Source organism: Oncorhynchus gorbuscha, linkage group LG18 (genome assembly GCF_021184085.1).
Source record: "Oncorhynchus gorbuscha isolate QuinsamMale2020 ecotype Even-year linkage group LG18, OgorEven_v1.0, whole genome shotgun sequence".
In the NCBI taxonomy this organism is placed as follows: Eukaryota; Metazoa; Chordata; class Actinopteri; order Salmoniformes; family Salmonidae; genus Oncorhynchus; species Oncorhynchus gorbuscha.
This window is the reverse complement of record NC_060190.1, coordinates 15711275-15739000: the sequence shown is the minus strand read 5'-3', so window position 1 is coordinate 15739000 and position 27726 is coordinate 15711275. Positions and strand designations below refer to the sequence as shown.

General features: G+C 42.3%; 2 protein-coding genes across 4 annotated transcripts; both read left to right on the top strand.

The window, feature by feature from the left end:
- The first annotated feature begins 157 nt into the window (after positions 1 to 157).
- On the top strand, positions 158 to 3696 carry LOC124003343 (scaffold attachment factor B1-like). Its single transcript, XM_046311511.1, has 4 exons — positions 158 to 270; positions 1166 to 1430; positions 1575 to 1777; positions 2621 to 3696. Exons 1-4 carry the CDS (start codon positions 237 to 239, stop codon positions 2956 to 2958), a joined length of 840 nt encoding a protein of 279 aa, XP_046167467.1. The 5' UTR covers positions 158 to 236; the 3' UTR covers positions 2959 to 3696.
- Positions 3697 to 3809: 113 nt separating this feature from the next.
- LOC124003342 (phosphoribosyl pyrophosphate synthase-associated protein 1-like) lies at positions 3810 to 26260 on the top strand. Of its 3 annotated transcripts, XM_046311508.1 has the most exons (12): positions 3810 to 4241; positions 4327 to 4419; positions 7754 to 7806; positions 11485 to 11551; positions 15390 to 15562; positions 20135 to 20250; positions 20377 to 20432; positions 20564 to 20718; positions 21820 to 21864; positions 23621 to 23691; positions 25526 to 25672; positions 25953 to 26260. In XM_046311508.1, exons 2-12 carry the CDS (start codon positions 4337 to 4339, stop codon positions 26109 to 26111), a joined length of 1125 nt encoding a protein of 374 aa, XP_046167464.1. In that variant the 5' UTR covers positions 3810 to 4241; positions 4327 to 4336; the 3' UTR covers positions 26112 to 26260. The 3 variants fall into 3 exon arrangements, with proteins under 3 accessions (XP_046167464.1, XP_046167465.1, XP_046167466.1); XM_046311509.1 differs by having other exon boundaries at positions 3811 to 4419; XM_046311510.1 differs by lacking the exon at positions 21820 to 21864 and having other exon boundaries at positions 3814 to 4419.
- The last annotated feature ends 1466 nt before the right edge of the window (positions 26261 to 27726 follow it).

Here is a 27726-nt window from a genome sequence, read left to right as displayed (position 1 = left end):
CCTTTTGTCTGATTAAATTGACTTCACTTGTCAGAACATACAAGAAACTTTACGCGCGGTACTTTGACCCCATCTTGTGGATACTCCGCGGTCCTGCACAAATTTCGACTCGCCAGTTTTGCCAGATTTCCAGAGAAGTTGAGTTACACGTCAGAATGGAACCGGTACTGGTGAGTGGACGTGTACTGTGACCTCAACATTTTGTGTGTATCAGCTGATCCCGGATATATGCAGATATGGAACGTGTGGTGGAGATGGCAAATAACGGTGGTGAGCCCGACATAAACTGCTACGTCTGACATTACATATTTTATTGTTCATAAATCCATAACCAACATTTGTCATTTTTATGCGGCTCGTGTGATTTTCCTGTGCGCGCGCTGGCCCATAATAAACAATGCAACATGTATACTTTAATATTCTAACTGTGTTGCCTCTGCATGGGTAGACGTGCCGTGCTGCTTGCACTTGTGCCTGGAATGGCAAAGCATTTTAGCAACTATCCTACATCACCAGGCAAATAGGGGGCTTCGGCTTTTGCTTTGACAGTGAAAGTGATCATATCGGCTTTGCTTTGTATGACAGCTGATCCCCAATCGTCAACAAATAGCCTACAGGCCGTTCACAGTTAAATTACGTTTATAATTAAATACTTTGCCAGGGTTGTAATCATTATAGCTTATTCTGTTACAAATCGTTTCGCCCTGTTGCAAAACCGTTTACTCCAAACGAGAGCTTCTCTTGGACAAATTCAAATAGAGCCCCACCCGTTTTCTTTACGCTTCCTTCTTAAACGGAATCGGTTTCCAAAATGTATACAACCCAGGTATGTTTCCCTAACATTCACCAATGTGAACCCCTTATATTCAGCCCAGTAGTTTATCTTGCAGCTCCCTATGAAACATGTTGAACTTCCTAGCCTATGCATCAAGATTGTATAAACTAGGCGGCCTACCAGTGGAGTTATTTCCTTACCATCTGGATTGTCTATCTAATTTCTGATGTAGAAGTGGAGGAGGAACAGTCAGTGAAGCTTGAACGAGTGTTACAGGATAAGTATACTAAGGCCCAGACCTCTTGGCAAAGGTCATATGAGGATTCTATACCAATAGTCTACGACTTAGATATCGCCTCTCACTTTTTCCGTCCCCCTTCCTCTCCCCAGGTTTCTCCCTCGCCGGTCCTTCCACCACTCCCCGCAAGCGACAGGTGCGATTCTCCGCCCGCCACGACATCCTGCTGCTCCGTGAGGTCATTGCTCAGAACCCGTTCTGTTCCAAGGAGTCGGGTCGTATCTGGGCCCGTGTCGGGGAGATCATTACTGCTGCCCTGCAGGACGAGAGCTTTGAGGTGGACGCCCGGCGTTGCAGGGAGAGGACCATGCTGCTGCTGGACTACTACAAGAAGCAGGACTTCCCCAGCCTACGCAGGTTGGTCAAGACTGGTCAGAAGTTGACATTAGACATGCATACACAAGGGTCTACACAAGGCTTAATAGGAGGTATGTATTAGAAGCTGATACCCAACCCTGTGTGTCTGTGTCTGTTCATGCTTATGTGCCTGTATGTGTTCAGGTTTGGGACAGAGAGGCTGTATGCCCAGAAAGAAGACCTACTCCATGAGGTGTTGGAGCTGGAGGCAGAGAAGGGTCTTCTAGCCAGCGGGGAGAGTAAGTACCAGGATGAGGAACTCAGGAAACGAGCCCTGGAAGAGCTGGCTAGTCAACCAGAGCAGGACAAACCCATCATTATCTCCACACAAACAGGACAAGCCAAAGGTAAGAACCCCATCCAAGTCTGTTAAGATCTGTGAGGTGAGAGAATAACTTTTAGATCTGTGATCATATCCAAAGGGAGGAAGGAAATAGGACACACACCTGAAGAGAATACTGTTATTATAAACCTACTGTGACCAAAACCAGTGGTTCTCCTGCAATTGCTTAGAATGCCCTGCCCTTGCCCCACCTAAAACAGTATTCTGCTGTTTTAGAATGCCCTGCCCCACCTAAAACAGTATTCTCCTGTTTTAGAATGCCCTGCCCTTGCCCCACCTAAAACAGTATTATCCTGTTTTAGAATGCCCTGCCCCACCTAAAACACTATTCCCCTGTTTTAGAATGCCCTGCCCTTGCCCCACCTAAAACAATATTATCCTGTTTTAGAATGCCCTGCCCCACCTAAAACACTATTCCCCTGTTTTAGAATGCCCTGCCCTTGCCCCACCTAAAACAGTATTCCCCTGTTTTAGAATGCCCTGCCCTTGCCACACCTAAAACACTATTCCCCTGTTTTAGAATGCCCTGCCCCACCTAAAACACTATTCCCCTGTTTTAGAATGCCCTGCCCTTGCCCCACCTAAAACAGTATTATCCTGTTTTAGAATGCCCTGCCCTTGCCCCACCTAAAACAGTATTATCCTGTTTTAGAATGCCCTGCCCTTGCCCCACCTCGGTCTGTACATCAAGAGACTCTCACAGTGACATGTTTGCTCCTCAGCAAAAATGTTAAGAATGACTACAGACCAAAGTAATGATCACCAAAAAACGTTGACCTTTTTAGACTTTATCCTCCCCATCTCAACTATGTCCCTCTCTATTCTCTCCCCTCCCTGCCCCCTTCAGTTCCCATGACCCCAGAGCCCGAGGAGGAGCAGGAGGACCTGGCGGAGCTCTCGCTAGTCTCGGCGGCGCCCATGGCCAAGCAGCCTTGCCAATGCTGCTGCCAGACCTACTCAGAGATCCTCAGCTTCCTGGAGAAGCGCTCGGAGGCGGAACAACGACTGCGGGAGGAGGAGCTATCGCTGAGGAGGGAGGAGCTAGAGATCCAGAGGAGTAAGATCACTCTGGAGAGAGAGAGGCTGGGGGCGGAGAGGAAGGAGAGGGAGAGGAGGTTCGAGCTGGAGAGCCAGGAAAGACAGGTCATATTGGACCTGCTAAAGGAGAAGGTGCTCAAAGGATGAGAGGATTGGTGGGCTGGTGGCGGGGGGCAGGTGAGGGGCTGATGTAACCCTAGGTGTATGGTGTGGACATAACATTAAGACATTGGGAGGGTGGTACCTACCCCTGGATCGCACCCTCTGTCCTTTGTTCTATGCCAATGGCCTTAGTGAAGGAATCTGCTTTGACACCCATATCCAAGTGTGGAGATCCATGCCTAGCATTGAGCTAAGCTGGATGACCGTGTTCCACAAGGACACTGTGACTAAAAATAGGTAGCACATCCTCACACTGTACATACCCATACATTATCTTATTAAACAAACCCTTTGGTGATAGAATAACAAGCTGTTGATCAAAAGTATTTTTTATAGTGAAAAGACATTGCCAACAATTCTCCCAATGTCAATTAACTCTTCAGTCAATTCTGACTTTATGGTCATTATTATGAAGCTGTTCCTGCTGAAAATTCCAAGAAAGTACGTACATAACCTACTAATATGGATGGATATGGATGGCTGCAAGCAATTTAGAAACTGTATTTGTCAATTGAGGAAAGAGTGAAGAATACTGTATGTAGGCTAATTAGATTTCTAGGAAATATGACAAAGTTGTGTAACAATGTTTTACTTATTTGTATTATATTGAATTACATATGACCTACCGTTCCCCTTGAAATGCCACTTTTTAAGCATTTAAAACATAATATGTTACCTACATGTTTCTTCTTCATAATAACTTATTACTTTAGCGACTCTTTACGTCTTTTGACGCCTGCTACGTAAGATTACTCTTTGACCTCGCGCCTGATTGAAGTGCTCTGAGTGGTTGAAAATTCGCACAAAACCACCCTCCTCTGTTCCAAAGCAGCACTCGCATTGGATTATTCTACTGCCAATAGGTTAATCCTGGCCTACCCAATGAAATGACTCGGTTTCTTCTCTTTGATGCAACCTCATTTCTACAAAGTTTACATTAGCTACGCTAGAAGCAACATTGTGTATACTTTTTGAAATTATACGAGTCTGCTATAGTGTACTTCTATTGCAACATATTTTTCGAATTGAAGAATTAGGTGGAGCGCGTTTTTCATAGAGTAGCGAATGTGGAACAACTCAGTTTATCCGTTTCTAGTCTGTTAGACCAGTCATATTGCGATCGATAAATAGACTTGTTTACTTACGCCAGTTATGTAGGTTAGCTACATGTAGGCCGGTGTTTTTACTTTGAGATTTTGTAACATTCGGCATTCATTCGACGTATTTCCGTGTTCTTAAATCTGCTGTTTATAGTCGATATTGTCAATGTGAGTAGGCAAAATACGTTGTCATTGACTTTTATTGAGCCTCAAGTCTCGTCTGTCATTATCACACTTAAACGTTTTCTTATAGTCACTCAACAATGAATATCTCAAAAAGTGGGTACCGTGTCTTTTCTGCCAACTCGACCACCGCATGCACAGAGCTCGCCAAGAAGATCACAGAGTAAGTATATGCTACGCATTCACATTAATCTCTTGCAACTCACTCAAATTACTTTTTTTTCTTCTCTTCAACTGAAATTTGAACGTAGTTAAAAGACAAATTAGTGATGTCCTAGCGCAGTGGTTCCCAAACCATTTCAGTTACTGTACCACCAACTGAGTTTTGCTCTGCCGGAGTACCCCCTCGTGCATTTTACCAGTAGGCCTATGGTCTCATGAGTCTTCTCAAGTACCCCCTGTGGATAGGCCAAGTACCCCTGGGAACAACTGGTCTAGCGTTATAGGCCGCGGCTTCTAGAGAACATTTACCGCTGCCAGTGTGGGTTTGAATCCGTCCCAGTGCTCTTTTAGCAAAAACGTTCCTCTCTCATATCTAATAAACAATAAAACAAGTAAGGGACAGGACTGCCCCACTCCTTAAAAAAATAAAAAAGTAGTTTGAAAATATCCGAATTGGGCTGTCTGTGTAAAAGCAGCCTATTAAGTCTACTTTTAGGTCGCTAGTCTCCAGAGAATCTGCCACTCAAAATTGCAAGGATGAGAGAGGATGTCTCATAACTTTAAGAGACTTCAAGCAAACTTGGCTAACAAACCGATCCCATTCTTGGCAAACAGTATTTCAAACATAGGAGCAGTTACAGCTGCTGCCCAGGCCCCAGACTGCCCCGTGTTTCCGATTCACATGTTTTAAGATACAAGTGCATCGGTCCGCAGACCCCAAACCGATACAAATGTAATATGCATTGGTCAGAAAATTCATTCAATTACATTCTTTCTGGTCTCCCGAGTGGCACAGTGGTCTAAGGCACTGCATCGCAGTACCAGCTGTGCCACTAGAGATCCTGGTTTGAGTTCAGAATCTGTCGCGACTGGGAGACCCATGGGGCGCCGCACAATTGGCCGAGCGTCGTCCGGGTTAGGGGAGAGTTTGGCTGGCAGGGATGTCCTTGTCCCATCGCGTTCTAGCGACTCCTGTGGCAGGCTGGGCACATGCACGCTGACAAGGTCGCTAGGTGTACGTAAGGTGTTTCCTCTGACACATTGGTGTGGCTGGCTTCCGGTTTAAGCCGGTATTGTTTCAAGAAGCAGTGCGGCTTGGTTGGGTCATGTTTCGGAGGACGCACGGCTCTCAACCTTCACCTCTCCCGAGTCCATACCAGGAGTTGCAGCGATGAGACAAGGCTGTAACTACCAATTGAATACCATGAAAAAGGGGTAAAAAGAGGGATAATTTTTAGGAACAAGAGTTTGGCCATTGCGAAGGTGCCTGGAAAGCAGGCTTACAGCGGAGCCACTGGGGATGCTAAACACCCTTGCCTGGCTGGGCAGAGATGCATAGTTGTTTTATTTTTCTATAGGTTGGCCTAAAGGTTTTTAAGCAAAATAATCCACTCAAAACGGAAAGTTCCTTGAAAATGGGACTATGCCAGGCCTATTGTGCCAAAATCAATTATGGCCTATTGTATAGATAATAGAACAGTGAACAAAACTTAAGAGATCTGATTTACAGTTTAGAGATACTTTGCAACAATGGCACACTTATCTCTCCACCTTGTTCCTTTCTTTTAGCTTTCAGCAAGTTTACCTTAGCCAAATACATTTAAACTCAGTTTTCACAATTCCTGACATTTAATCCAAGTAATAATTCTCTGTCTTAGGTCAGTTAGGATGACCACTTTATTTTAAGAATGTGAAATGTCAGAATAATAGTAGAGATAATGATTTATTTCAGCTTTTATTTCTTTCATCACATTCCCAGTGGGTCAGAAGTTTACATGCACTCAATTAGTATTTGGTAGCATGGCCTTGAAGTTGTTTAACTTGGGTCAAATATTTCAGGTAGCCTTCCACAAGCTTCCCCACAATAAATTGGGTGAATTTTGGCCCATTCCTCCTGACAGAGCTTGTGTAACTGAATCAGGTTTGTAGGCCTCCATGCTCGCACATGCTTTTTCAGTTCTTCCCACAAATTGTCTATGGGATTGAGGACAGGGCCTGTGATGGCCACTCCAATACCCTGATTTTGTTGTCCTTAAGCCATGTTGCCACAACTTTGGAAGTATGCTTGGGGTCATTGTCCATTTGGAAGACCCATTTGCGACCAAGCTTTAACTTCCTGACTGATATGTCTTGAGATCTTGCTTTAAGATATCCACACAAATTTTCAAGATATCGACAAAATGTTCCTCCTCATGATGCCATCTAAACTGCCTCTGGAAGCAACGTCAGCACAAGAACCGTTCGCCACACACAAGGGAAAGGGGGATACCTAGTCAGTTGTACAACTGAAATGTGTCTTCTGCATTTAACCCAACTCCTCACAAGCCTAAGATCACCATGCACAATTCCAAGTGTCGACTGAGGTGGTGTGAAGCTCACCGCCATTGGACTCTGGAGCAGTGGAATCGGGGTATCTGCTGTGATGAATCATGCTTCACCATCTGGCAGTCCGACCGATGAATCTGGGTTTGGCCGATGCCCAGAGAACACTACCTGCCTGACTTCTTAGTGCCAACTGTAATGTTTGGTGGAGGAATAATGGTCTGGGGCTGTTTGTCATGGTTCTGGCTCTGCCCCTTAGTTCCACTGAAGGATAATCTTAACACTACAGCTTAGGGGAGGCCCTTTCCTGTATCAGCATGACAATGCCCCCATGCACAAATCAAGGTCCATACAGAAATAGTTTGTTGAGATCAGTGTGGAAGAACTTGACTGGCCTGCATAGAACCCTTTACCTCGACCTAATTGAACACCTTCGGGATGAATTGGAACGCCTACTGCGAGCCAGGCCTAGTCGCCCAACATCAGTGCTTTCACTTCAGCGGATGGCGAGTAGCCATGTCATAAACCACTTCGTTTGCCATTCTCACTGTTCTCACTCAATGTTTTTGTACGGTCAGGGCATTTGAGAAATGAGTGGACTAGTTAAGTAGCCTAGCAGTTACTGTTGGGCTAGTAACAAATGTGGCTACTTCAAATCGCCAAGCCGACAAGGTGAAACATCTGCCGATGTCCCCATGAGCAAGGCACTTAACCCTAAATGCTCCAGGGTCACTGTTGCTAATGGCAGACCCTGGGTGTGACCCCACTCTCTGTCTCTCTCGTTGAGTTTTAATATGCAAAAAACACATTTCCAATCCACACGTGCATAATACACTTGTACGTATATGAAATAGGTCATATATAAGCCTCCACAATAATAATAATTGTTCTTATTAATAATATTGATGGATGACAGTTGGGCGTGTTACTTACAAGGCGGGCATTCCTCCTGTGTGTGGACAATTTAGTTGTGTGTTTATTTACTGTCTAACATATTCCTTCTCTCCTTGCAGACGGCTTGGCGTAGACTTGGGAAAGTCAGTTGTTTACCAAGAGTCCAACAGAGGTGAGATGCCAGGTTATCCGTTTCAGATTCATACAGTATACACAGTGTACAAAACATTAAGGACATATTCTTAACGACCAGCTCAATTCGGTCTTATGTGGCAACATTTTAAATAGTTTTATTTTACATTTTTACATGGGATTAAAGTAGTTGAGGAACAATTGGGAAAGTACTTCTTCTGTGAAAGTTGATAAACATGTAACCTCACTTTTGATAAAATGGCCCTTGAATGTTTTGTTACACCTATTGGAGAGCTCTTCTTTGTCTACACCTGTTCATTATTGTTCACACCCTCTTAAGCCTTAGCCCCACCCATCTCTTTAAGGATTCACATGAGGCCATGTGCTAAACCGTGTGAGTACAGTAGTGTACTAAACAAAGATTAAGACTAAAGGTTTATACTATGTCTTTTGACATGTCTATATACAGTTGTTGCAGTGACACCATGAGCATTCTATTGTCGTCCAACATCAAACTTGTCGTTCTGAAAAAGTATAAACACAAAAACGACAGGCTGTATGATGACCGCACCCTGGTGGTTCAAAATAGCATAACTGGTGTATTTTAACACCAATAATCCCATCCGTTTAAAAATGAATTTAGTTTCTGTCAGTCTTGAAAACCAGGCAACTAAAAGCAACTTTCTAAACGATGTTTTGGTTAGTTTCTAACTCTTTAGCTGGCTTGCCAGTTCAAATAATGACCATATCATATAGCTGACAATGTATTAATTTAGCTAATTTGTATTCATTATTATAGGAAAATAAACTCACAACAAGATCATTATTTACAAGTTAATGGCAAGCTAATTACAGAAAATATCTTAAGGCTGTGATTGTGACTAAATAAAATAATTGTTGGCCTAACGTTATATCCTAATTTGTCTTTGTTGCAGGTCATGTTGGTCTTAACATTACCGTCTCTGGTATCCACGCACTATCTCATAAATTAAAGTTTATTTGTCACATGCATAGCATATAAAGGTGTAAACGGGACAGTGAAAGGTTACTTGCATAGTGGAGTCTTTAAAAAATTAAAAATAACCTTTTTTTTTTTTTAGACATGTAGCTAGCTAAACAAAGACCCATAATCCCAACTCATAACTTTACTGTCCTTTATGAATCTACAAGTAGCTAAAGCTAACCAACTAGGTTCAATGTTACTTAGCTAGCTAACAATGGGCTATAGCTAGCAATGCAAATGGCTCTGAGATATGAATAACATTACACAGATCATACATGTAATGTTAGCTACCGAGCCAGCCAGCCAGCTAACGTTAGCTAGCTAGCAGTACGCTTTAACTCGTAATGTTAGCTACCGAGCCAGCCAGCCAGCTAATGTTAGCTAGCTAGCAGTACGCTTTAACTTGCAATTAACATTAATTTCATGGCTAGTGGAAAGGTTCCTGTCTTTATCCATGGCTAAATCAACTAGACTCGTAATTTAACTATTTTATTTGTATTTACAGATGGCATACAAGGCACTTGAGAGTTCACATTCCAAAAATAAGCATTTTGATTTTAAAAATATGTTTACGTTCAAATACCTCTCATGTGAAAGTAGTGACATGCGACAGGAGTTTTCCTGAAACTAGTCACATTGAATTACACCCCCCCCCACACTTTTGCCCTCGATTCGTGGGGCATGGACTCTACAAGGGGTCAAAAGCATTCCACAGGGATGCTGGCCCATGTTGATTCCAATGTCAAGTTGGCTGGATAGTCTTTGGGTGGTGGACCATTCTTGACACACAGGGAAGCTCTTGAGTGTGAAAGACCCAGCAACGTTGTAGTTCTTGACAAACCGGTGCACCTGCTACCATACCCTGTTCTAAGGCACTTCTATATTTTGTCTTGCTCATTCACCCTCTGAATGGCGCACATACACAATCCATCTCTCAATTGTCTTCGGTAAAGAAGGATTTTAACCTTTGTCTCCTCCCCTTCATCTACACTGATTTTGAAGTGGATTTATTAACAACTGACATCAATAAGGGATCATAGATTTCATCTGGTCAGTCTGTCATGGAAAGAGCAGATGTCCTTTAATGTTTTGTACACTCAGTGTATATCAAATCTATAGGCTTACTATAGCACTATAGTATAGATCCCTCAAACTCAAATCTGGACCTCGAAGCCAGTTCCACTGCATATTTTCATTGTTCCCCTTTAATCAGGGACTGATTTAGAACTGGGACACCTAGGTGTGCAAGTAATTATCAGGTAGAACAGAGAACCAGCAGGCTCTGGACCTCATAGTGTGAGAGTTAAATGTCCCTGGTATACAGTGCATTCGTAAAGTATTCAGACCCCTGACCTTTTCCACAGCCCTATTCTAAAATGTATTAAATGGTTTTCTTTCATCAATCCATACACAATACCACAATGACAAAGCAAAAATAGGTTTAGATGGTTTTTATTTTTAATACATTTGCAAAAATATCACGTTATGTCCCTTTACTCAGTAGTTTGTTGAAGCAGCTTTGGCAGCGATTACAGCCTCAAGTGTTCTTGGGTATGATGCTACAAGCTTGGTACACCTGTATTTGGAGTTCCTTTCATATTTCTCTGCAGATTGGCTCAACCTCTGTCAGATACGATGGGGAGCGTCGCTGCACAGTTATTTCCAGGTCTCTCCAGAGATGTTCGATCGGGTTTAAGTCCGGGCTCTGGCTCAATGACTTTCAGAGGCTTGTCCCAAAGCCACTCTTGCGTTATCTTGGCTGTGTTTAAACATTTCTTAAAAACCTTTATTTAACTAGGTAAGTCAGTTACGAACACATTTTTATGTTCAATGACTGCCTCGGAACAGTGGGTTAACTGCCTGTTCAGGGGCAGAACGACAAGAGTTTTACCTTGTCAGCTCAGGGGTTTGAACTTGCAACCTTCCGGTTACTAGTCCAACACTCTAACCTCTAGGCTACACTTCCGCCCCCACTTAGGGTCGATGTCCAGAGCACTCTGGAGCAGGTTTTCATCAAGGATCTTTCTCTACTTTGGTCAGTTCATCTTTCCCTCAATCCTGTCCTGCTGCTGAAAAACATCCCCACAGCATGCTGCCACCACCATGACACCTCCCTGACCAAGGACGGCCAGCTCTAGGAAGTCTTGGTGGTTCCCAAACTTCTTCCATTTAAGAATGGAGCCACTGTGTTCTTGGGGACCTTCAATGCTGCCAACATTTTTTTTGGTACCTTTTCCCAGATCTGTGCCTTGACACAATCCTGTCTCGGGGCTCTATGGACAATTCCTTCGACCTCATGACTTTGTTTTCGCTCTGACATGAACTCTCAACTGTGGGTCGTTATCTAGACAGGTGTGTGTATTTCCAAATTTTTCAACCATGTTGTAGAAACATCTCAAGGATGATCATTGGGAACAGGATGCACCTGTGCTCAATTTCGAGTCTCATAGCAAAGGGTCTGAATACTTATGTTAGTAATAATAATAATATTTTTATATAACTGTGCAATTAAAAAAAAACTTTACTTTTATCATTATAGGGTATAGTGTGTAGATTGAATAAACCTTTTTATTTAATCAATTTCACAATAAGGCTGTAACGTGAGAAAATCAAGGGGTCTGAATACCTTCCGAGTACACCGTAGATGATGGTCGGCATACTGTATGTTGGGTTACTTGCTTCTGGAACTGATTTGCTTTGTTTTTTTATTTACAGAAACTAGGGTGGATGTGAAAGAGTCTGTTCGTGGTCAAGACATCTTTATCATTCAGACCATTCCAAGGTGAGAGGATCCGGGTATCATTTCATTTACACCATCTGAAATGAGTGTGTATATTCTAGTTGGTGGAATATGCAGTATCGCCACAGAACCAAATGGATCATTAGAAACTAGATGAGAGGAAAGTAAATGTATTCCCTTGTGAAATTAGGCAGACATTGCTGATCAGTCAGAAGTACCCCAGTGGGTCTCTGGTCTCTTGTCTCTACCAACATCTTTTCATCCAGTGGTTATGTCATTCATTGGTTGGCAGAAGCTGCCGGGTGAAGTGAGAGCAATATTAACAGCCAGCTAGGGGGCACTGACCTGTAAAGAGTAACTTTCCTGAACTTTCTATTTATTTTAATCGAAAACCAGATGTTTTTGGCTTATTTATAGTGAAACACATCAATTCTGGTCTTCATTTTGACAGTTCATTGCAGAAGGGATATGTTTAGGTATTTTAGTAGTAAATCTAACTCTTTTTGTCCCTAGCTGTTAAATTCAACCATTTGAAGTCATAATGTAAAGAAGGCACCTTGAGAAGGTACCTCTTCAGCTTCTCAAGGGTGGTGTTTGGTATGAAATCCACTCCCTTCTAGATGTGCCGGTTGGTACCACCTCAAGGCTCACTATTAAAGCAGGTGACAGCACTCCTTTTTTACACTGGTCTTGGTAAGTGGAGTGTGCCAATATATTTTGCATGAGGCTTCCTTGACTAAACTACTGACGTTACACAAAATTCAAAAGGCAGTAAGGCACATTTCCACATATGACCAAATTCAATGTTTTTGATTACCGTTTTATACACTTATGTGCTTTTACGAAGAATAAAAACGGGGGCTATGAGGATTCTACATTTTTACATTTGTATGTATATCATACGAGAAATGGGTGACAAAGGTGGCCATGTCAACTCATATTTTCTCCCAACTGCTATGACTAATTTGTGGCTCATAGTTCAATGGTTTGGAGTTCTAACCCCACATGAGCAAGATATACATTTTTATTTCAAACCTTTAATTTACAATATTTATCCCTGGTAGTAGTTGTAGGGTTTTACTCGCCGGTTCTGCACCCTTAGGCTAGACCAAAAAATTGCCGTCCCTTCAAGAATAGTCCCAGTAAGCAAAAATATGTTGGAAAGACGTTCAATTTAGGTTCTTAATGAAAGTTGACAAGATGTAATTCATAGATGTCTGTTTGTTCCAAATAAAGGCTGGCCCAGACCGGACAAAAAAATGTCCAAAGGGCATCAGCATCGGTCTGTGCTTACTGAGGTATAGCCTACTGCAGGGATGGGGAACTCCAGTTCTTGGGGGTGGGAGGGGAGTCAACTTTCTCCACATCCCTAGTCAACACAGCTGCTGAAATGAATTTCATTCTAAACTGAAGATAATGATTAGTTGATTATTGGTGTCAGATGTGTTATCTAGGGCAAAAGTGTGACACGAATCATCCCTGGCCTACAGTGTTGTCTAAAATGTAATTTTATGAATGCCCATCTGTGTGGTAGGCCTACCATTGGTAAAACACAAAAAATATGTCCAAAAGACTGTGTCGGTCCGTGCTTACTGGGGTGCAGCCTACCATGTCAGCCCACAATGGTGTAGGCCCATCATTTGTAAAACAGGCCGTTGCATTGGCTTTATTATTCCTGTGACAAATCAATTTGGCTATTTAAGCTGTATCACCTATCCAATTTTATCAGTAGGAGTTATCCTGAGCCTATTTGCAATGTGTTTACACAGTGAGAAATGGAGGATTTTCTTTTTCACTAATATCAGCGTGTAAAAAATGTACGTATACAAACTTGAAACCACTGATCATGAAATGTATCCCACGGGATGAATGTCCTGGACAGCAATTCTGAGGAGCCTGGCTGTCTATTTTACTTTGACCTGTCCTGTCGTTAGGATATGTTTGATAATGTCAGCACATTCTTTATTTGATTGGAACGCCGTTTAGGTTGGGCTATTTGATTGGAACGCCGTTTAGGTTGGGCTATTTGATTGGAACGCCGTTTAGGTTGGGCTATTTGATTGGAACGCCGTTTAGGTTGGGCTATTTGATTGGAACGCCGTTTAGGTTGGGCTATTTGATTGGAACGCCGTTTAGGTTGGGCTATTTGATTGGAACGCCGTTTAGGTTGGGCTATTTGATTGGAACGATTTAGGTTGGGCTATTTGATTGGAACGCCGTTTAGGTTGGGCTATTTGATTGGAACGCTGTTTAGGTTGGGCTATTTGATTGGAACGCCGTTTAGGTTGGGCTATTTGATTGGAACGCCGTTTAGGTTGGGCTATTTGATTGGAACGCCGTTTAGGTTGGGCTATTTGATTGGAACGCCGTTTAGGTTGGGCTATTTGATTGGAACGCCGTTTAGGTTGGGCTATTTGATTGGAACGCCGTTTAGGTTGGGCTATTTGATTGGAACGCCGTTTAGGTTGGGCTATTTGATTGGAACGCCGTTTAGGTTGGGCTATTTGATTGGAGAAACCTGTATGATGTAAAAAATACATTTAAAAAAGTGTCCGTCTCATTACGTTGTTTTACGCTGTTATACATTTTATCTCCAGCCTGTAGCCTACAGAAAAGGCCACATACTCTCTCTACCATATGCTACATGATTTATGTCATTTCTTTTTATGGTATGTTGGTGGAACGCCGCAGCGCTGTCTCTCCAACAGCGCCCCGGAGAGGTGCACTTGGAATGGACAAGAGAAATATTTTGCGTCCCTGCTTTTGACAGAGTTTGCACTGCTTATCATAGGGCAGCATCAGCGCTCACTTTGTCATTGTTTTTGGGTAGAATTACTGATGTTGGAGGTGAATCTTGGTCAATTTAGCTCAGAAAATAGCGTTCTAGTCAATCTGCCACCATAGGCGGCCACCTAATCCTATGAGCGGGCCGGCCCTGGTACCCAAGACCAATCTGAGTTAATTTGACCATTGGAAAAAGAGCTACTGCGTATACAATGCAATACAGGTTGGATTGAATTGAGCCCCTAATCTTAATTTAAGGTGACTATTGCATTTTTTTCCCCAACACAATACTGCAATAAATGTGAGTCCATTTTTAAAATCAATATCCTTTGCATCCCAAGGGGGATTCGATCTTAAACCGCAAGTGGCAATAGATGTCAGGAACTTGGTGACTACTGTTTACCCACCCCCAAAATGAATATGAATAATCCCCCCCCCCACACACACACACACACACTCAACTTCTAGCCTGAATGCATTTTTAGAACATATGTAGGGTTGGGCAAAGGGTGAAATTGGGGTTGTTACCCTTTAATGATTGTGGTTGGCGCTGCTGTTTCAGGATGCTGCCTAGGCCAAATCTACTCTGGCACTACCGCATTGCACTCTTTTTGTATTAGTTAAGCTACTAATTATAGTTAGTAACAGTGCATCAAGTCCCCATCAATGTTTGCCTCTGCTTCTCTCATGAACTGGCCGATCTCGAGGCTTAATTATTTAGAAATGCCCCGTAGCTTTCAAGGTTATACTTCAGGGTTTAGGGAACGACTGTTAGTGTGGCGCTCAAGTAAGTATTAAGTTAACATTGTAGGATACTGACTAGCGTCATACTCAAATGTGTAGTGAATGTGTGTCAAGAAAGACTAGTGTTTAACTCCTAGAGCGACCCTTCTGTGGGCTAATGTGGTCTCGAGACCCGCCGACATCTTGAATTCTATACCACGTCAGTTACTATGACATGCAAATTTAAAACCATAACACAAGTTTTATTCAACAGTTTACTGAAATATCTACAATAACTACTCTTGACTCTCTTATCTTACCTCTATCCATTTGTCTCCTTTGCCTTTTTGAATGGTTATTTTGTCCTACCCAGAGACGTGAACACGGCCATCATGGAGCTGCTGGTCATGGCCTACGCTCTCAAGACTAACTGTGCCAAGAACATCATTGGGGTCATCCCCTACTTCCCTTACAGCAAGCAGTGCAAGATGAGGAAGAGGGGCTCGATTGTCTGCAAGCTGCTGGCCTCCATGCTCGCTAAAGCCGGTATGTTACTAAATGGCTACTGTATTTTCTCGTTGTTGTGATACCAATTATTTTTGTTGCGTAAATTATTACGATGTTGTAGGAAGATGGTTAAAACTCTGCTAAGATAAGTTGTACACAAATGGATAATTTGGTAGGGGTTATACACAGTTATTATGAAGGGAAAAATGCTTTACCACATACTGTGAGGTAACGCAGCCTGGTCTCAAATTGGATTGGTCACATACACATGTTTAGCAGATGTTTAGCAGATGTTATTGTGGGTGTTATTGTGGGTGTAGCAAAATGCTTGTTTCTAGCTCCAGCAGTGCAGTAATATCTAACAAGTAAATCTTAACAATATCACAACAATACACACAAATAAGTAAAGGAATGGCATTACGAATATATAAATATATGGAAGAACAATGTCAGAGCGGCTTAGACTAAGATACAGTATACTAAAATACATTATATACATATGAGAAGAGTAATGCAAAATATGGAAACATTATTAAAGTAACTAATGTTCCAATTATTGGTGGCCAATGATTTCAAGTATATGTATTTAGGCAGCAACCTCTAATGTGCTCGTGATGGCTATTTAACAGTCTGATGGCCTTGAGATAGAAGCAGTCTCTCGGTCCCTGCTTTGATGCAGCTGTACTGACCTCGCCTTCTGGATGATAGCTGGGTGAACAGGCAGTGGCTCGGGTGGTTGTTGTCCTTGATGATCTATTAGACGTAGCAGGAAATGTAAATCCTGGACACGGAAATTGAATATGTTACGTATGCTTACATAAGACGTGGTCTCAGGCTAAAATTTGAAGTCTGGTGGGTGGGCTTATAAGGCGACCGTCTAGCAACCCAAAGGTTGCGAGTTCGAATTTCATCACGGATGACTTCAGCATTTAAGCTACTTTTCGACTACTTAGCATGTTGGCTAACCCTAACCCTTTTAGCTAACCTAAACCGCATCATACGTTTTGCGAATTTGTAACTTATAGTACGTTTTGGAAATTTGTAATTTATTTTATATTCAACCTTTAATTTAACTAAGCAAGTCTGTTAAGAACAAATTCTTATTTACTATGACGGCCTACGAAAAGGCCGTCAAAATGTAGGACAAAACACACAGCATGGCAGAAACACAACATGACAACAACATAGCAGCAGAGCAACATGGTAGCAGCACAACATGGTACAAACATTATTGGGCACAGCAAGAAGGTAGAGACAACAATGCATCATGCAAAGCAGCCACAACTGTCAGTAAGAGTGTCCATGCTTGACTCTTTGAATGAAGAGATGGAGAGAGAACGGTCCAGGGTGGGTTTTTTTTTTTTTTTTTTTTTTTTTGCAACTCGTTACAGTCGCTAGCTGCAGTGAACTGAAAAGAGGAGCAACCCAGGGATGTGTTTGCATGGGGGCCTTTAGCAGAATGTGACTGACAGAACGAGTGTATGTGGAGGATCAGGGCTTCAGGAGGGAGTGAGGCCATAAGGGTGTTTTTATAAATGGGGCTCAACCAGTGGGTTTTGCGTCGGGTATACAGTGATGACCAGGTTATAGAGGAGTATAGATTGCAGTGATGTGACCTATAAGGAACATTGGTGGCAAATCTGATGGCCGAATGGTAAAGAACATCTAGCGGCTCGAGAGCACACTTTCCTGCCGATCTATAAATTACATCTCCGTAGTCTAGCATGAGTAGCATGGTCATCTGAATCAGGGTTAGTTTGGCAGCTGGGGTGAAAGAGGAGCGACTACGATAGCCTCCAGCTTTGATGTGTACCATCTATCTACAGTGCCGTGCGAAAGTATTCGGCCCCCTTGAACTTTGCGACCTTTTGCCATATTTCAGGCTTCAAACATAAAGATATAAAACTGTATTTTTTTTGTGAAGAATAAACAAGTGGGACACAATCATGAAGTGGAACAACATTTATTGGATATTTCAAACTTTTTTAACAAATCAAAAACTGAAAAATTGGGCATGCAAAATTATTCAGCCCCTTTACTTTCAGTGCAGCAAACTCTCTCCAGAAGTAAAGTGAGGATCTCTGAATAATCCAATGTTGACCTAAATGACTAATGATGATAAATACAATCCACCTGTATGTAATCAAGTCTCCGTATCAATGCACCTGCACTGTGATAGTCTCAGAGGTCCGTTAAAAGCGCAGAGAGCATCATGAAGAACAAGGAACACACCAGGCAGGTCCGAGATACTGTTGTGAAGAAGTTTAAAGCCGGATTTGGATACAAAAAGATTTACCAAGCTTTAAACATCCCAAGGAGCACTGTGCAAGCGCTAATATTGAAATGGAAGGAGTATCAGACCACTGCAAATCTACCAAGACCTGGCCGTCCCTCTAAACTTTCAGCTCATACAAGGAGAAGACTGATCAGAGATGCAGCCAAGAGGCCCATGATCACTCTGGATGAACTGCAGAGATCTACAGCTGAGGTGGGAGACTCTGTCCATAGGACAACAATCAGTCGTATATTGCACAAATCTGGCCTTTATGGAAGAGTGGCAAGAAGAAAGCCATTTCTTAAAGATATCCATAAAAAGTGTTTAAAGTTTGCCACAAGCCACCTGGGAGACACACCAAACATGTGGAAGAAGGTGCTCTGGTCAGATGAAACCAAAATTGAACTTTTTGGCAACAATGCAAAATGTTATGTTTGGCGTAAAAGCAACACAGCTCATCAACCAGAACACCATCCACACTGTCAAACATGGTGGTGGCAGCATCATGGTTTGGGCCTGCTTTTCTTCAGCAGGGACAGGGAAGATGGTTAAAATTGATGGGAAGATGGATGGAGCCAAATACAGGACCATTCTGGAAGAAAACATGATGGAGTCTTCAAAAGACCTGAGACTGGGATGGAGATTTGTCTTCCAACAAGACAATGATCCAAAACATAAAGCAAAATCTACAATGGAATGGTTCAAAAATAAACATATCCAGGTGTTAGAATGGCCAAGTCAAAGTCCAGACCTGAATCCAATCGAGAATCTGTGGAACGAACTGAAAACTGCTGTTCACAAATGCTCTCCATCCAACCTCACTGAGCTCGAGCGGTTTTGCAAGGAGGAATGGGGAAAAAATTCAGTCTCTCTATGTGCAAAACTGATAGACATACCCCAAGCGACTTACAGCTGTAATCGCAGCAAAAGGTGGCGCTACAAAGTATTATCTTAAGGGGGCTGAATAATTTTGCACGCCTAATTTTTCAGTTTTTGATTTGTTAAAAAAGTTTGAAATATCCAATAAATGTCGTTCCACTTCATGATTGTGTCCCACTTGTTGTTGATTCATCACAAAAAAATACAGTTTTATATCTTTATGTTTGAAGCCTGAAATGTGGCAAAAGGTCGCAAAGTTAAAGGGGGCCGAATACTTTCGCAAGACACTGTATACTCCTAAGTACTTGTATGAGGTGACTACCTCAAGCTCTAAATCCTCAGAGGTAGCAATCACACCGAGTGGGGCATTCGTATTACCAAACCACATGACCTTTTGTTTTGGAGGTGTTCAGAACAAGGTTAACGGCAGTGAGAGCTTGTTGGACACTAAGATAGCTTTGTTGTAGAGTGTTTTACACACAATCCGGGGAGGGGCCAGCTGAGAATAAGACTATCGTCTGCATATAAATGGACGAGAGCGCTTCCTATTGCTTGAGCTATGTTGACATATAAACTCGGCAACAAAAAAAAGTCCTCAAATGTACACATGCATGTTATTCAATCATTTCATCCACATTGCACTTGTGCGTCAACGAGCGTCCGGTTTGCCGGACGCCAGAATAGAGCTCGGTTTGGTCCTCGCAGGTTTACAAACCCATGTGGGGGCTTGAAAGACTAACGAGAAACCGTTGGTTATCTTTGATCTGTGGATTAATCGTCAGAGTAGAGAAACACAATTTTGTATAACCCGGAGTCTAACATCTAAAAAGAGGACCATATGCATGTCAGGTTAAATAACAATCCAATGTTCATCTCCCAGGTCAACTAGCTGGCAACCGCTAGCTACATAAATGTCTGAATGTTTTTGTTTCGATCTGCCCCGACATTAATATAATTGATTCACACTTGGTTTTCACACACGTGTCTGGTGGGGATGGACAAAATTATAGTTCGCACACGGACCTACACAAGCCAGTCTAGCCAGGGTGTTGCTTGACCCAGTGGTGGAAAAAGTACCCAATTGTCATACTTGAGTAAAAGTGAAGATACCTTTTTTTAATAGGAAATTACTCAAGTGGAAGTCACCTAGTAAAATACTACTTGAGTAAAAGTCTAAAAGTATTTGGTTATAAATATACTTGGCTATCAAAAGTAAATGTAATTGCAAAAGTATAAATAATTTAAAATGGCTTATTAAGCAAACCAGATGGCACGGTTGAGTAGTTTATTATTATGTAAGGATAACCAGGGTCACACGACAAAATGCATAATGTACAAGCAAAGCATTTATGTTTAGTGAGTCTACCAGATCACAGGCAGAAGGGATGAATAGGGATGTTCTCTTGATATACTTAAGTATTTTAGACCACTGGCTTGACCCACTTGTGTTATCACAGGGCTGACTCACATCATCACCATGGACCTACACCAGAAGGAGATCCAGGGCTTCTTCAGTTTCCCTGTTGATAACCTGCGTGCCTCACCCTTCCTGCTACAGTACATCCAGGAGGAAGTAAGACTACATTACCCAGAATCCTCCAGTCACTTGTGTCATTTCAATCATATCATGCATTTGTTGACTACAGTTTAATGTGGTGTTGAACTGTGAAATCATGTTGGATAATGTATTTGTTTCTAGATTCCAGACTACAGAAATGCCATTATCGTTGCAAAGTCTCCTTCGGCAGCCAAGAGGTAACATAAAGGTTGGGAGTTTTCCAGCAAGATGGATAGTGAATGATGTGAAGTGTGTTTGTGGCTGCAGATTTGTGGGTAACTGTGTTTGCTCTGTATGTATTTAAATCATTTTTGTGTGTGTGTTCCAGGGCTCAATCCTATGCCGAGAGGCTGCGGCTGGGCCTGGCGGTGATGCACGGCGAGGCCCAGTGTTCAGAGTCTGACATGGCCGACGGAAGACACTCACCCCCTCCAATGTCTTCAGGACGCACCACCTCTGGTCACCCTGGTCTGGAGCTGCCATGTAAGACCCCCAGACACACACACATGTGCACACACGCACTAGAAAATACCCCTGCCTTTGACCCTAAAACACACAAATCACTGTTGCGTTGCTCTCGTATATAGTCTGCCTAATCAGCAGACAGTGGTATGTAACCACTAGTGTCACAGAACAGGATGAATTGAGCCCTGACTGCTGTCTATCTGAGGAATCCATAGAGATGTAATGAGTCTGAACAGCAGGGTTAAATTCTCACTGCTTATGGGGAGTAGACGGCACTGGGATGGGCCTCCCATGCAGCATGCATACACTTGTGAACGGACATACACCCAGACTCTGATCCTATCCATTGTAGAGTCACTGTAAAACATGGCATTGGGTCAAACGGAGGCTTTACAGAGATCTAATGGAACAGTATTTACAGAAAACAGAACATACTATATTTTACATTTATGGACTGGAAAAGTGGTAATATGTCTGAATAACAACCCATAGCAAGTTATTTTTTTACAAATCCAATTGTCACAGAAATGCTGTAAAAATATCCAGCCCTAAATGCCCTAAGGCACCAGTAGCAAAGAGGACCTCCACACATTGTCCTCATGCTGACAGTGGACAACTGGAGTGTTCAGCCAGTCAGGGCTGTAGTATGTGTTGGTTCAGCAACAAAGCACTCCTTCTCAGCAGCCTGTGAAATACTGCAGGCAATAACAGGCATCCATTCCCCTCTAACCTCCTCCTCGTTCCTCTCCTCCACACAGCCTCTGGATTTATCTTCTCACCCTCTTTTTCTTCTTCTTCATCCTCCTTTCATACAGCAGCGGTTTTTATTTATCTCATACTCCTCCCCATTTCTCCCCTCCTTTATACAGGAACAGGGTACGAACATTATCAAAACAGCAGCTAAATTCAGATACGGAGCAAAGTGACACGTTTTAATCTTCGCTTTTTTCACTGTGTTATTCTTCTATATTAAACTTTTATTTTATTGCCTTGGATAAATAGGACCAGAAGGCCTGTCTTCAGTTCTGGAATTGTCTGTATGCTGCCTTTGTCTGTCTGTCGATTATATACTCTCTGTATATGAGTGTTGACCATTTGTATACCATTTATCTTTTGAAGACACAGGGAGGCACCAGGCTTCATTCCCAGGCATAGAGCTCCCAAGTACGACCGTAATGCTCCACTCTCTCTTCCTCTAACCCCTTATCCTGCAATACTATCTGTGGTCTTTTATACCTGCCTGCATGTAATGTTGATGTCTACTGAGGCAGTTTCCATTTCTAGCAGCATTGACCTTCTAAATCCCTGTTTGTGAAGGTCTCAGTTAAGTGTTTAGACCGAGGGCGGGGGGTCAAACATATCTGGGGGTTTGAGTTAAAACAAAAACAAACAGTCAGGGGAAAAGCTCAGTTGACATCGAAATGACTAAAACCACATCTGAACTGTGTAGAGATGATAATGGTCCTACAATTATAGTCTCTTCACTTTTTACTCAGCCTGCTAGCAGCCATTGAAACGAAAGCCAGACAGTTGTGGGAGCATCGGAAATTCCAAAAGCAATGGATAGAGGACTATTTATTTTATTTTTAAAATTTGGACGATGAGGAAATGTCGTCAATTTTAAGTGGTGCCTTCCGGACCTCAGTGAAGCCTGAAGACCTCTCCTGGTTTAGACTGTTGGCTGTCACCAAATCTGGTATGATTATTGAAACAAGGTATCTGTAAAACAGCAGATTTCTTCACCTCCAAATTGGTGTCAAGGCCTTTGAGAGAATCCCAAGTTTACATTGTACAGTATTCCTCACTTCATACATTTTTTACATTTACATGCCTTTAGGTCTAATACACAATTAACTGTGAACTTCCAAAATTCTAATAATAAAATCATTGCATTCAACCCTACCGATGGCATTAAGAATCTGCTGGATGCATTCATGCAAGTATCATGGAAAAATACATGCCTCTTCCCATGTATACTTTGGAGTTGCACAACAATTAATACCCGTCTGAAACAGTGTGGCTTGTCAACATTCCCTTCAACATGCCTCTCATCCTCAAATGTAGCATTTATCTGACCTTTGACCCCTTCAAAGCAACCAACAAAAGGGCTGCTACTGCAAATGTCTTACCAGAGGGCACCTACTGTATTCCACTGCCAGGTTGGTGATTGGCATACATTTTATGGAGCCAATCATTTCCCCATAAACGTTATGGCATTTGGGCAATTTAACTATGTCTCTAACTCCAAATGGAGATGAAGGAAACATTGCAAGCACCTCCGAGGCCCAGTGAGGCATGATGAAAAGCTTGGTTGTGTTCCCCTGCATCCTTTTTCTTGATCAATTCCTAGTTTAGAATTTTTCAGCAACGGTATGATTCTTGTTTATTTAAAAACTCACCCCTCTCCCTTAAGCCTTTAAAAAAAAAAATGTGTAGAGCCTCACGATTCAACCCTGAGTTTTTAAATACGCAGACATCTGGTTTGGACGCCTCTGGACTGATGATGAGGACGCTGGTTTGATGTTGGTTGTGATTTGGCATGGCATGGGGTTGCTGTGTGGATCCCTAAATCCCAAACCGGATGTTTGATTTGTGGAATGGAAGACAGCTCTATACTCGTGAGTTATGTGTTGCTACCATCCCAATATGCCTAAAGCTGCTCCATACTTAGTGGCCAAAATCATTTCACCTTGTTGTCCCTTCTGTCAAAATGAGAGTTTCCAGGATTATTCTGTAGCGCTTGTAGCAGTCTGTGGACATTGAGGTAGAGCTGTCTTGCATGGTCTTTGCAGGTGTTGAACTTGATCCCTTCTTCCTCGTTCTCCTCAACCCAATAATTTGAATCTCATTTTTCCCCCCTAATTTTCTCTGCACCACTGGTTTGAAAGTAGTGATCAACCTCTCTCCTTTTCTCTTTCAGTAATGATGGCCAAGGAGAAACCGCCTATCACTGTAGTGGGAGATGTGGGAGGTCGCATCGCTATCATTGTTGTAAGGATTCTATCGTCTCTCATTAATATTTAACCTTGACCCCTATGGAACAAAAAAACTGCTTTGTCCAAGCTATTTTAATAAGCAAGAATTACATTTGAAGTCGGAAGTTTACATAAACCTTTGTCGAATACATTTAAACTCAGTTTTTCACAATTCCTGACATTTAATCCCTGTCTTAGGTCAGTTAGGATCACCACTTTATTTTAAGAATGAGGAATGTCAGAATAATAGTAGAGTGATTTATTTATTTCATCACATTCCCAATGGGTCAGAAGTTTACATACATTCAATTAGTATTTGGTAGCATTGCCTTTAAATTGTTTAACTTGGGCCAAACGTTTCGGGTAGCCTTCCACAAGCTTCCCACGATACGTTGGGTGAATTTTGGCCCATTCCTCCTGACAGAGCTGGTGTAACTGAGTCGGGTTTGTAGGCCTCCTTGCTCGCACATGCTTTTTCAGTTCTGCCAACAGATTTTTTTTATGGGATTGAGGTCAGTGCTTTGTATGGCCACTCCAATACCTTGACTTTTGTCCTTAAGCCATTTTGTCACAACTTTGGAAGTATGCTTGGAGTCATTGCCCATTTGGAAAACCCACTTGTGACCAAGCTTTAACTTCCTGACTGATGTCTTGATGTTGCTTCAATATATCAACATCATTTTCTTTTGCTCATGATGCCATCTATTTTGTGAATTGCACCAGTCCCTCCTGCAGCAAAGCACCCCCACAACATGATGCTGCCTCCCCCGTGCTTCACAGTTGGGATGGTGTTCTTCGGCTTGCAAGCCTGCCTCTTTTTCCTCCAAATGTAACGATGGTCATTATGGCGAAACAGTTCTATTTTTGTTCCATCAGACCAGAGGACATTTCACCAAAAAGTACAATCTTTGTCCCCATGTGCAGTTGTAAACCGTGGTCTGGCTTTTTATGGCGGTTTTGGAGCAGTGGCTTATTCCTTGCGGAGCGGCCTTTCATGTTATGTCGATATAGGACTCGTTTTACTGTGGAAATAGATACTTTTGTACCTGTTTCCTCCAGCATCTTCAAGGTTTTTTGCTGCTGTTCTGGGATTGATTTGCACTTTTCGCACCAAAGTAAGTTCATCTCTAGGTGTCTCCTTCCTGAGCATTATGACAGCTGCGTGGTCCCATGGTGTTTATACTTGTGTACTATTGTTTGTACATATGAACGTGGTTCCTTGAGGCGTTTTGGAAATTGCTTCCAAGAATGAACCAGACTTGTGGAGGTCTTCCATTTATTTCTGGGGTCTTGGCTGATTTTCTTTTGCTTTTCCCATGATGTCAAGCAAGGAGGCACTGAGTTTGAAGGTAGGCCTTGAAATGCATCCACAGGTACACCTCCAATTGACTCAGGCTAATTGACATCATTTATCAGAAGCTTCTGAAGCCATGACTACATTTTCTGGAATTTTCCAAGCTGTTTACATACACTAAGTTGCCTGTGCCTTTAAACTTCTGACCCACTGGAATTGTGATGCAGTGAATCATAAGTGAAATAATCTGTAAACAATTGTTGAAAAAATGACTTGTCATGCACAAATTAGATGTCCTAACCGACTTGCAAAAACTATAGTTTGTTCATTAAACAAGAAATTTGTGGAGTTAATGACTCCAATTAGTTTTAATGACTCCAACGTAAATGCATGCATACTTCTGCCTTCAACTGTATATAAACTATTTAAGTTTTACACCCACTGTTCTGAGGAAGTTCTCATGTAACCTGTATTTGGACATACTGTATGATACAGATCTCGTGTGTTATTTAGATGCTAATAACGGTTATTTTGTCCTTGTCTTTCCCTCTCTCAGGATGACATCATAGATGACGTGGAGGACTTTGTGGCGGCGGCTGAGATTCTGAAAGAGCGAGGGGCCTATAAGATCTATATCATGGCGACACACGGCCTGCTCTCAGCAGAGGCCCCGCGACTCATAGAGGAATCCGCCATCGATGAGGTAAGAGGAAGGACACAGGCTGTACTCGCACAGGCTTTTATTAAGCCTGAAATGTCTGTTTTTTTCGAACACCGAACCATTTTTGTAGGTAGTCTGTGCTGCTCCGATACTTGAAGCTGCACAAGGGTCGGAATTATGTCTATTTGCTGGATAAATCAAACAAATGTATGCTTTCACAAACCGATACCCCAATACAGTAATATGCAAAAGAAAACTTTGCGTTCTTAAACATAGTGCCTGCTGTAATTGAGCTCTACATTTTGTGTCCTTGTGCCCCCAGGTAGTGGTGACCAATACAGTTCCTCATGAGGTCCAGAAGCTCCAGTGTCCCAAGATCAAGACAGTGGACGTCAGTATGATCCTGGCCGAGGCCATCCGACGCATCCACAATGGAGAGTCCATGGCTTACCTGTTCCGTAACATCACAGTAGATGACTGAGCAACACGCACAAATACGTTGTGTTCACACCGTGAGACCAAGGATGTTCAATTCTGTTACATAGGAACTTGTTTCTTTTCATTCTAATTGACTTCCTATGTAAAACAAAATATCTTGCATTCTCAATAAATGTCTACTGTTCATGCATACCACTAGTCCTTTACTGTACTCTGCTATACTATGTGCATGGTAAATACATCATGAAGCACAAACTGCACGTATATCTTGGATTCATTTCATTTAGTCCCACATTGTGTGTATTGTATGCAACTTTTACAGCATAGCATTTGGTTAATTAAGCCTTTTTGATGATCTATTTGCGATCAATTTGACTCTAATATTGAAGCAAGACTGGTACATGGTTAGTCTTTTCGAAGGGTTACTGAATTGGCTTGAAATTACATGCCCATGGCCCAAAGCCCTTCGCAGCCATTGAACTAGAGCAGAGTATTGTAACAAGTGGCAATGCCTATTTTAGTCACAGATACTGATACCTCTTAACTGATATCGGACAAGAATAGACACTTGCAACACAGTCTGTTTTCTGCACACACAAAAACATCATGAATAGGTTATTTAATCTGCCACTTTGCAGATGATGATGATCGACTGAGGTCCTCGTGATTTTTCTATCAGCTTTCATGGGGATTTGATCTCCATTTGCTCATAGATTTAAACAGGGAATATGCACATCAAGGAATTTACTGAACCCAAAAGCCACACGGAAGTAGATGAGGCTAAGCCTTTGAGAACAAATGCTTAAATCTGCTCTTACATGCTTTCACGTATAGCGATAATCTCTTCTCTCTCGTTCCCTTGAAGCTTTGTGTTCTGTTGAAGTCTGTCATGAGCAAACAATAGTCTTTATGAAGTACTGGCTCTATGTTCTGCAGAGGTGCATTGAGTTGGCCTGTTCGGTTTCTAGATATTGCGTGCCTCTCCTTTGTCTCCCTCACACAGCCAAGTGTTTACCATCCGTGGAATGAAATCCAACGTTCATAAGCCTGTCGAGCTGATGTTGAAGGGTCAAGTTGAATAGCTCTGTCAGTTGTCTCTTTCTGCCAGCTTATTCAATAGGCCTACTTCTCTTGTCTTTTATGATCTACCACACAATCAATGACTCAATGGAAACATTGTCTCTCTCAAAGTTGACGCTGGTTTTGGTTGCGTGTGTAACATCTGGGTTCCTCTATTAATTCAAATGAAGCCTGTCTGTTTTCCATGTGAACCGTGTCATGAAAGCAAGTGGTACTGGCTTAAATGTATGGCAATGAGGCAAGTGCATGGATCAACTAGACAACTAGTCTGTTAAAGAAGTGCGGACATGTATATTTTTATTTATTGTTTGCCATGTGTGCAAGTGATATCACATAATTTCACTTCTGGTTGTCTGAGGATACAGCATTAATAGCAACTACGGTATATCGCTGAAAGTAGAAAGACCACAGTTCATTATGGGATAGAATGTGGAGTCAAACGGCACCGACTAACCATGTCATGCAAGCAGTATATTAAGAGTTTGTGTATTGTCTCAACCAGCTTGTTAATCTGTCATCACAGAACACATCGCATTTCATAGCAAATGTTTTAACTTAAGATGCATTGTAGTCGTCAA

Excerpts from the sequence above, each read along its gene's own strand:
- LOC124003343 (XM_046311511.1), top strand. The coding sequence starts at position 237 with ATGGAACGTGTGGTGGAGATGGCAAATAACGGTG. Across the intron at positions 271-1,165 it reads GGAGATGGCAAATAACGGTG|GTTTCTCCCTCGCCGGTCCT; the intron begins GTGAGCCCGACA and ends TCCTCTCCCCAG. Across the intron at positions 1,431-1,574 it reads GACTTCCCCAGCCTACGCAG|GTTTGGGACAGAGAGGCTGT; the intron begins GTTGGTCAAGAC and ends GTATGTGTTCAG.
- LOC124003342 (XM_046311508.1), top strand. The coding sequence starts at position 4,337 with ATGAATATCTCAAAAAGTGGGTACCGTGTCTTTTCTGCCAACTCGACC. Across the intron at positions 7,807-11,484 it reads TTACCAAGAGTCCAACAGAG|AAACTAGGGTGGATGTGAAA; the intron begins GTGAGATGCCAG and ends TTTTATTTACAG. Across the intron at positions 23,692-25,525 it reads GTCGCATCGCTATCATTGTT|GATGACATCATAGATGACGT; the intron begins GTAAGGATTCTA and ends TCCCTCTCTCAG.